At 44.8% G+C, this 10,056-nt stretch overlaps 1 protein-coding gene across 2 annotated transcripts; it reads left to right on the top strand.

Moving 5' to 3' along the window:
• Positions 1-635: 635 nt before the first annotated feature.
• Positions 636-5,190, top strand: atp5f1d (ATP synthase F1 subunit delta). 2 transcript variants are annotated; one of them, XR_005477611.1, is made up of 6 exons: positions 636-866; positions 1,841-1,994; positions 2,884-2,972; positions 4,394-4,537; positions 4,885-4,918; positions 5,049-5,190. XR_005477611.1 is itself a non-coding variant. In XM_039001869.1 (5 exons), exons 1-4 carry the CDS (start codon positions 750-752, stop codon positions 4,514-4,516), a joined length of 483 nt encoding a protein of 160 aa, XP_038857797.1. In that variant the 5' UTR covers positions 637-749; the 3' UTR covers positions 4,517-4,537; positions 5,049-5,190. The 2 variants fall into 2 exon arrangements, 1 of the variants encoding a protein (XP_038857797.1); XM_039001869.1 differs by lacking the exon at positions 4,885-4,918 and having other exon boundaries at positions 637-866.
• Positions 5,191-10,056: the final 4,866 nt, after the last annotated feature.

Here is a 10,056-nt window from a genome sequence, read left to right as displayed (position 1 = left end):
ACAGCGGAAATAATCATCCACTAATCATCAAGTTTTGAATCAGCTGTGTAATGTTAGGGCAAAAACCAAAACGTGCAGCAAAGTTTGGGAAACCCTGCCTTAACCCTTACAAATGTCAACTTCAGTGGGTTGACGTCCCAAGGATCCCGTTTAGACTTTTCATCCTTGATCGATCATCAGGTGTTGGCTGACCCATCAAGGTGGTTGATGCTGATTTATAAAACCCTCTTAGGCTTCACTCCCCCCTATCTGAAATATCTACTGCAGCCGTTCTGCCAGTCACATTCTGTTAAAGGTCTGGGGTCCCCAGGACCGAGTTTGGGAAACGCTGGGTTAAGGTTAGGGTGAGTGTTAAGGATAGCACTAAACAACAGCTGATAATTTGTTACATTCTAACAGCGCCACACTCTGGCAGTAAAGTATGAGATGTTTCACACGACCATAAATAAGCATATACTTATTCTGGTTATTTACAATAGCAGAATATACACAAAATATGACTTATTTAATTTTAAAGATCACACTGAACGACACACTGATTTCAGATGAAACATTGAATCTTTGGATTGAATGCGTCTCTTCTGGAAAATAACTACATTTCCCTTCATGCTTTGAGCACTCATAAGGAATTGTGGGTAGGCTACCAACGTCCTTGTCCTATCAGGCGCACACTATTTGACTGACTTCACACAAGGGCTAGGGGATCCTTTCGCTTCGGGTTGAACCTGAATTAGATTTATTCCACGAAAATGATGGCAGCAAGGTTTCTCCGTCGCTCTATTCCTGTATTGAGGCACGCAAGATGTTATGCCGATGCACCCTCAGGCGCTTCCCAGATGTCCTTCACATTTGCGTCGCCAACTCAGGTAAGCGAATCCGGGGTTGGCAAGGCTTTTGGGCCTACTAACGTAGTAAGTTGTCTAGATAGCTCCTTCTCATTTTAATATACATTATGAAAACCTTATGCATTTTGCTAGTTATTCATGTAAATATGACCAACATTACCTATATGCTTAGGTGTGGTTAGTTAGCTTGAACTTGTCACCAGTCTTAGTTGGCTTGAACTTGTCACCAGTCTGTGGTGCACATAGTTGTAAAAAGGGACGGTCGAGCATGGATATTCCAACCAAGCCTACAAAGCTTGTCAGTTTGACATTCCTACTGTCAGTGTTGGCACTTGCTAGCTTGCAATTGTTAACCGTGAGTTAACTACTTTAGCTAGCTAACGTTAGCTACCAAAATGTTTGGTCACAGGGCCTTGCAGTTTCTGTTATTCTGTCACCTTGAGAATAGAAAGGGAATACTATTCAATTGTTAGTAATACTTTCTGAATAATAACTCGTTGGCTAAGTATTTAGTCGTGTGCGGACTGCACCATTTTAGGCACCCATATAGCTATTCTGCAAGCTATGTATAATTTAACCTTACACTTCAGCTAACTAGTTATTAGATATCACTAATACTGATTGCGTCTGACAGTACGCTATTTGCTAGCTAGTTGGATACACAATGTCATACCTAGCTAACTACATAACTCAACAGTCAACATTAAAGATGAATTGAAGAGAGAAGTATGCACTTGCTATTTAACCTCTGTCAGTTAGGCAGTAATGGCATATTAACATCATATCTGGAATGCACCAGGACCTCAAAATGGAGTAACATAACGCCTCAGTAAATATGCATAGACTTCATTCATTAGAAACAAAAATCTAGTACTGCATGCACAGATTGTGTATATTTCCACATAATATTGAAACATCCCACTTCAATTCTCATCTGAAAGGCAATAACAGTCAAGTACAGTAATGTCTGCTTATGTTTCTCCTTCTCCTCCCAGGTGTACTTCAAGGAGGCCAGTGTGAAACAGGTTGATGTGCCCACACTGACTGGTGCTTTTGGTATCCTCCCTGCCCACGTCCCCACGCTGCAGGTCCTCAGGCCTGGCGTGGTCACAGTGTTCAACGATGACGGCTCCGCAGCTAAATTCTTTGGTAAGATGTGGCTTGATCATGTAGATGGAATAGTGGGCGGGTCTCATGACCTCTGTCGTACATGACGTGAGAGGGGATCATGGTTCAGAATTGCCCAGTCCCAAATCAAACCCTACGCCTTTTCCCCTAATCTCTAGCTCCTTGCCTAGGCTACATCTAAAATGGTTGGAGTTGGATAGGTGTAGCAACATTGTGAAAATACCACTTTTTAATAATCCTTTATGAAATGGTAGGACAGTGTCTGACCTCTGATATTTATGTGAAAAGGGACTTCAGTGGTGTCACCTTCTAGAACTATTTGAGTCACTATGGCTAGATATTTACCCTGACAGCCATATTGTATCAGGAAATGTGGAAATACCAGTAGTGGGCCTATATGTAATTTGGATGCTTTGATTGTATTTTCACTGCTGCTGTATTATCTCAATACTAAACTCTGGTTACTAAAAGCAATCATTTCAAAGTGAATTAACTTAATGTACCAAATGGGGACAATACTTGCACATGTTTTCAATGTTGAAATTCCTATTAATAGAATCATGATTGCAAGGGTCAGTTCCATATCAATATCTGGCCACTATTATGGACTATCCAGCAGGGGTCAGCCCTGTCTCGATTTGTTTGGGATAATGATGACTGTGTCCTAGACTGAGAGATCTCACTTTTTAGTGTAACACTTTCAAATTGTAGGCTACTTCCCTGATTTTGAAATCAACTAAAACAAAATGGCACATTTGTATCTGTGGCTGCACTGAACTTTAAGAGACGCTTGCTGGTGCAGTCAGTGCATTTAATTAACTTCAATGGTGTAGGCCTACTGCTGGGTGGCATGATGGCTGGGTGGAACAGGTTGGTATGTATATTCACAGATGCTGTGTATGTTTTGCAGTGAGCAGTGGGTCAATCACAGTGAACGCAGACTCCTCAGTGCAGCTGCTGGCTGAGGAGGCCTTCCCCTTGGACCAGCTGGATGTGGCTGTAAGTATCACCAACTCCTATAGACCGATGTAGTATTTCTATGGTAACGGGTGGGGAACTCTGGTCCTTGAGAACCACAGGGTGAGCAGGCTTGTGCCATCAACACACCCTGACTCTAGTTATCAACTAGGATAATCATAGTAGCTAGTTGGAGCGTGATTTGTTTTACCAGGTGTGTTAGAGCTGGTCTGGAAGACTGGCGTAGGGATGACCTCTGTTTTTGCATGCTTCAATTGTGGGAAAAGTATTCTGGGTCATGCTCATTAATGGCTGTCCATCAGAAATAAAATGTTCGCCTAGCCTTTAATGGATTCCTACCCAATTTAAGAAGTGCCCATCCTCGACATTAGTTTTAAGCCATTCTCTAGATTAGGCTTACAGGAAGACTCACGTGATTGGGAAAGCCAGGCTAGAGAGGTGTGATTGGCAGGCTCATTCAGCCCATGCAGAGCCAGTCAGTCATTGATTGATTGAAACCCAACAGGAGCCCTTTGCCAATCCCAGTGCCCTTTATAAAGATGATAACTGTGTACAGCTCTCCTCAGTCAGACCTTTGTAAAGCTATGAAGTAAACCTTCCATGAAATGTCCAAATCCCTTCCTCAACATTAGTGTATTGCACAGCATTGGCCCAAATGTCAGTCAAAACATGTCAGTGTGTATGAAATGTCCCCAAGGCCATGTTGTTCATTCACAGCCACATCAGCCAATTACACACGTTCATCATAGAGGTGCTCGTTCTCTCTTTGACCCCGCCCAAGGAGGGCACACACTGTCAACTTGACTCCATAGAAATAGATGATTCCCCCCCCCCCCCCCCCCCCCCCCTCTGTGAGATAAAAATGCACAGGAGGCCCTGCTGTTAATAAGGCAGGAAAGGTCAGTCACTGTTGAGTTATAACAGATGTGTCAAGTCCCTGCTGGGAGACCTTTAACTAATGTTTGGCATTTCTACGCTGTAAACACTACTGTGACAAATGGGCCTTTCACAGGAAAGAGGCAATGTGAATTTGCTATGCTAGTCTCTCTCTTCCCAGATATGCTCCCTGACCTCCTTTTAACATAAACTGGTATATTGGAATGAGTTCATGTGTCTGCCTGGAAGAATCATAAAGCGACATAGGCTATGCCCCCATTATGTTATTGCCCCAATGAGCCATAACTGTATAGGTTTCTGTAGCTGGAGCATCGCTGAGTTGAAGTGTTTCCCCTGACAATGCTTACACTGGTCTGGCTGCCGAGCTCTGACCCCTGTCTAAAAAATGATTTGCCTCAATTGGTTATTCAGTCAAATGTGAGAAATATAAAGACAATGTTAGTACTGTGCTAGCATATTTAGTGTGCATGATATCTAACACATTGCATCATAGTATACATATGCAGAAACTGTTATTGTATTGACGTGTATCTGACGCCTCTTAGGCTGCCAAGGCCAACCTGGAGAAGGCCCAGTCTGAGATGGCATCAGCGTCTGACGAGGCTGCCAGGGCTGAGGTCCAGATCAACATAGATGCCAACGAGGCCATCGTCAAAGCCCTGGAGTAGGCCGTGGGACTGGTCTCTGTGGTAAGTGCTGCAGACATATATCTTTGTGGTGGAAAAGTGAAGAGTATATGAGTCTTGCATCCTAGACCTTGTTGGAGTACCTTTTAAAATGCATCCCACCCATGATCATTTACTCACTGATGAGTATTTCTAAAGTATTACCTGCTGTTCACACTTGCCGAGATAATCCACCACCTAGCTCCCAGCGACCGGTCATTTTTAATGAAAGGAGGAGACCTGAGGGGAGACACAGCGACTTAAAGGTCGGCGACTAGCGCAACATCCAATCGGGAGGGCAGCTCTTGCTGGCAAGCTTTGATATTGGCTAGCAACAAATGATTGACATTATGCATTGATCCACCCACCAGGGGGATCACAACGACTTGATGGCTGATTATCTTGGTAAGTGTCCATCCAGAGGTAGTATTCAAACAGGGTCTTTAGCACACTCAATGTTATTTCTAGATTACTTGTTGTTTATTTGTTTAAAGCCTGCGTACTTACCCAAATCATATTTTCTCCTTTGTTCTAGATGTCGTGTTGGTATAACAGAAATGAAAATTCTCCAACTTTGTTTGTTTCCCTGCCCCGTCAAGTCAGTAACTGCAAGATCTCATGCTTGCTTTGTACAGTGGAATGAAATTACCAATAAATTAATTTGGATTTACCTGCCAGTCATTTTCTGTCTTTATGTCCCTCTTATGTCGGATTCAGTGAGTGGCATTGTGAGCCCATTATTATAAGGGGAAAGTGAACGAACATTCTGTGTACAATGTGTTGCTCCTGTATTTTGTTATGGAGCTTGTTGCCGTTCTCATTTCCGCCACTTGGTGGCAGTGTTACCACATAAACCATGGTAGGCCAGTCACAGCAAGTCTGTCCCTTTGTGGTGAGACTACCACTTCAACCAAGGGTAGCTATTATAATCACATTTTGGTTCAGCTATGTTGTGATTTATCACGCCTTATAATTAAATGATTAAAGGCACTGAATGATATTTTTGTCCAATATTGAATTCTGTCTGCATGCTAATTTTGTTGTTGGATATTTTGTCAGGTGGTTCGCTTAGGTGTTATTCAATGACCCGGGGGGGGGGGGGGGGGGGGGTTGGCTGCTTTTAAAGGTCTCCATTACTCCCTCTTTATCCCTAGGCGTGAGCATGTTTATACTGTGAGTCAATATGGTGACCTCAGGTTTCTGTGGTGCTGCCAGGAAAGTTGCCCGTTTGAAACAGAATGCAGTGGCATTGAAGAAAATGCCTCTGGGTTCATGTTAACGTGAGCGCTCCAGAGCTCTAATCATGTGTGGACTGGATGCTTTCAGAATTCCAACCACGACCAGTTTTCTGAATGTCACAACTCTAGCCAGGCCCATTTTACTAGTGAGCAAGCTTCTCTTGAAAGACTGGCCCCTAGCACCTTTTTTTGACATTAACTCTGTCATAACCACATTTGGACCCATGATGGAACTGTCAATTGTTTTTAAAGCCTGCTCATTAAAATTGGTATTTAATGAGGTGCTGGCTTGTCGCCTCTTGAGGTTTCTACCTTGTCAGCAAACTCCTTACTCTGCCTTTGACCAGCACACTGTATGTCCATAGACTAGACAGTGGAAAATGTGGATCAGTTTCTGCAGGCAGGAACATGACACTTTATTAGGTTATTCCATGCTAAGTGTTATGAAGCGGACAAAGTCATGTGATTCACAATAGTGGAAACTCCAGTTTCCATTAACATGGGATATTTAAAAAGCCTCCACATCCTGTCTCCTTCCCAATCTGTCACTCTCACCGAGTCTTGTTCCAGCTGCACAGCCCCTGGGCCTGAAGGCAGAGCAGAACCGCTCTGAACAGGCCAGGACCCGGAAGGAGATGAAACAATCCTTTCAGACATGTTTATTACAGATTTATTATCACTATGTAGAAACCTGATATTGATCCAGTTTAGTCCCCTTAAAGCACCCCTTTTATAGAAAGCTGAAGCAGAAAATGTCCATGTGCTTTGTCAGCATGTGAGGTGTTAGTAAATCAAACTGGGCAGGCTTACTCACATACTGGGCGTGAGATCCAAAGAATGGGTTGTGATCAATTGACAATATCTACTTACTAGTTTCTAAGCAGTGACTCCAGTTGGTGACGCTGTGGATTGAGAAGTCATCTAGAGGGGGATGCCACTTTCGGGAATTGCAGTTAGTGTACAAATGACAGGGAAGGGGAGGCCATTTTGGGGGTTGTCCTGTGGCATTAGAATGAGATCCCTGAGGAAGCTGTAACTGAATCAAGTGAAGGCAGAGAACAGGGACACAGTGTTCCTATTGAGCACTTGAATGGCTCAACCATGTCACATGACTCCATAGGCTGGTTAAATGCTTTCTGACCACTAATCACTCCCCCTCTGCTGCACCAGTCTTACTCAACTGCTATTAGAGTCTACGCTGAAAGATAGTTTCTTATCGCGGTTAACCCAGAACTAAAATCTTGCGTCATTTGGTCAAATATCTACGCTACCGCTTGTTTACTAGTCTGTCCCCATTCATTTTTACGTATCTATTAACTTCAGCCCTAAAACATCTCACAAGTGTCTTCGGTATAAAGGGCTCTCACTGGATACTTGTTTGTTACACCTATCCATTGCCTGTATTCCAATGTAGTTGTAAGGCTCAATGTACATATTCATGTACAGTTCCCAGTGATTTTTTTTTTGTATCCTTTGTGGCCTCCGTCACACTATCAGTGGTCTACCTGACATTTCCATCTTGTTATTAATATTAATACCAGCCCTTCACTGTAGGAAGGTAGCTCATTATGCAAAATAATATAACCTGTGTAATTATATAACAAATGAATAAGTACGTTTTAGAAGTGTGTAATTTGGAGAAGTTTTAAGTATCAGTGGTGAAAGTGTTTTGCTTGTGGCAGGTGGTCCCTTTTGAGATGGTATTGGGAGCGTACTGTGTGAGAGGAAATGAAAGGCCTTCGAGCATTTGTAAAATTAGAGGGTTGGGAAATCAAAAAGGTATGTTAAATAAAATGTCTTGAGGATAGTTGCTAAAGTATATCTGAATTACACACATGTCACCAACAGCGAAATCATCAACCACCAATTAGATCGGTATTCAGACACACAAAAACAACAGAATTCAATCCAGGTTGTTTGCCTGTGTAGTGTGTACTAAAGCTAGCAGACACCTGTACAGCCTGGGGCAAAGTCAAGCTTGGCTGTGCACTGAGAGGCAGCAGAGGGCTAAACTGATTGAAGTACCTGACCTTTTGGTGGTTCTGTGTAAAGAGGGGGCCTGCAGACTCTGTCAGCTGTCAGATACTGCATCCAGGCTGGGAGTGGGAGTTGGGGCCTGACTGGCGCCCACGCCACTGACCCACTTCTCTTCTTCTCACAAACAGCCAGCTAGGTAACGTTTCCACAAATAGGAGTGTGGGGCATTTCGGAGAAAGTCGCCAATCCGCAACAAACATCCTGCTGCTGGCTTGAGGTAATTAGCTTTGTGGCTAGGAGCAAATGGTCTTCACTCCACACAGAGAGATGCATCTCCCTGTGCTCCATTTGGCAAATCTGACCATAATTATATCCTCTATCCAGCTGATTCCTGCTTATAAGCAAAAACTAAAGCAGGAATTACCAGTCACTCGCTCAATACAGAAGTGGTCAGATGACGCGGATACTACGCTACAGGACTGTTTTGCTAACACAGACTGGAATATGTTCCGGGATTAATCCAATGGCATTGAGGAGTATAACACCTCAGTCATCGGCTTCATCAATAAGTGCATCGACGACGTCGTCCCCACGGTGACCGTACGTACATACCCCAACCAGAAGCCATTGATTACAGGCAACATCCGCATCAAGCTAAAGACTAGAGCTGCCGCTTTCAAGGAGCGGGACACTAATCCGGACGCCTATACGAAATCCCGCTATGCCCTCAGACGAACCATCAAACAAGCAAAGCGTCAATACAGGATTAAGATGGAATCCTACTACACCGGCTCTGACGCTCTTCTGATGTGTCAGGGCTTGAAAACTATTACGGACTACAAAGGGAAACCCAGACGCGAGCTGCCCAGTGACGCGAGGCTAGCAGACGAGCTAAATGCCTTTTATGCTCGCTTCAAGGCAATCAACACTGAAGCATGCATGAGAGCACCAGCTGTTCTGGATGGCTGTGTGATAAAGCTCTCGGTAGCCGATGTGAGCAAGACCTTTAAACAGGTCAACATTCACAAAGCTCCGGGGCCAGATGGATTACCAGGACGTGTACTCAAAGCATGCGCGGACCAACTGGCAAGTGTCTTCACTGACATTTTCAACCTCTCCCTGACCGAGTCTGTAATACCTACATGTTTCAAGCAGACCACCATAGTCCCTGTGCCCAAGGAAGCGAAAGTAACCTGCCTAAATGATTACCGCCCGTAGCACTCACATCGGGAGCCATGAAGTGCTTTGAAAGGCTGGTTATGGCTCACATCAACAGCATTCTCCCGGATACCCTAGACCCACTCCAATTTGCATACCGCCCCAACAGATCCACAGCTGACGCAATCTCAATCACACCCCACACTGCCCTTTCCCACCTGGACAAAAGGAACACCTATGTGAGAATGCTGTTCATTGACTACAGCTCAGCGTTCAACACCATAGTGCCCACGAAGCTCATCACTAAGCTAAAAACCCTGGGACTAAACACCTCCCTCTGCAACTGGATCCTGGACTTCCTGATGGGCCGCCCCCCAGATGGAAAGGGTAGGCAATAACATGTCTGCCACGCTGATCCTCAACACTGGGGCCCCTCAGGGGTGTGTACTTAGTCCCCTCCTGTACTCCCTGTTCACCCACGACTGTGTGGCCAAATACGACTCCAACACCATCATTAAGTTTGCTGACGACACAACAGTGGTAGGCCTGATCACCGACAACGATGAGACAGCCTATTAGGAGTAGTTCAGGGAACTTGCAGTGTGGTACCAGGACAACAACTTCTCCCTCAATGTGAGCAAGACAAAGGAGCTGATTGTGGACTACAGGAAAAGGCGGGCCGAACAGGCCCCCATTAACACCAACAGGGCTGTAGTGGAGCGGGTCGACAGTTTCAAGTTCCTTGGTGTACACATCACCAACGATCTATCGTGGTCCAAACACACCAAGACAGTTGTGAAGAGGGCACAACAAAACCTTTTCCCCCTCAGGAGACTGAAAAGATTTGGCATGTTTCCCCAGATCCTCAAAAAGTTCTACAGCTGCACCATCGAGAGCATCTGACCGGTTGCATCACGGCCTGGCATGGCAACTGCTCGGCATCTGACCGTAAGGCGCTACAGAGGGTAGTGCGTACAGCCCAGTACATCACTGGGGCCAAGCTTTCTGCAATCCAGGACCTATATACTAGGCGGTGTCAGAGGAATGCCCATAATATTGTCAGAGGCTCTAGTCACCCAAGTCATAGACTGTTCTCTCTGCTACCGCACAGCAAGCGGTACCAGAGCGCCAAGTCTGGGTCCAAAAGTGTGTGTGTGTTTGTGTGTGTGT

The sequence above is a fragment of the Salvelinus namaycush genome, chromosome 10 (genome assembly GCF_016432855.1).
Source record: "Salvelinus namaycush isolate Seneca chromosome 10, SaNama_1.0, whole genome shotgun sequence".
NCBI lineage: Eukaryota > Metazoa > Chordata > Actinopteri > Salmoniformes > Salmonidae > Salvelinus > Salvelinus namaycush.
The sequence above is the reverse complement of the archived record's forward strand: the minus strand, read 5'-3'. Positions and strand labels throughout refer to the sequence as shown.

Excerpts from the sequence above, each read along its gene's own strand:
- atp5f1d (XM_039001869.1), top strand. The coding sequence starts at position 750 with ATGATGGCAGCAAGGTTTCTCCGTCGCTCTATTCCTGTATTGAGGCAC. Across the intron at positions 867-1,840 it reads CATTTGCGTCGCCAACTCAG|GTGTACTTCAAGGAGGCCAG; the intron begins GTAAGCGAATCC and ends TTCTCCTCCCAG. Across the intron at positions 1,995-2,883 it reads CTCCGCAGCTAAATTCTTTG|TGAGCAGTGGGTCAATCACA; the intron begins GTAAGATGTGGC and ends TATGTTTTGCAG.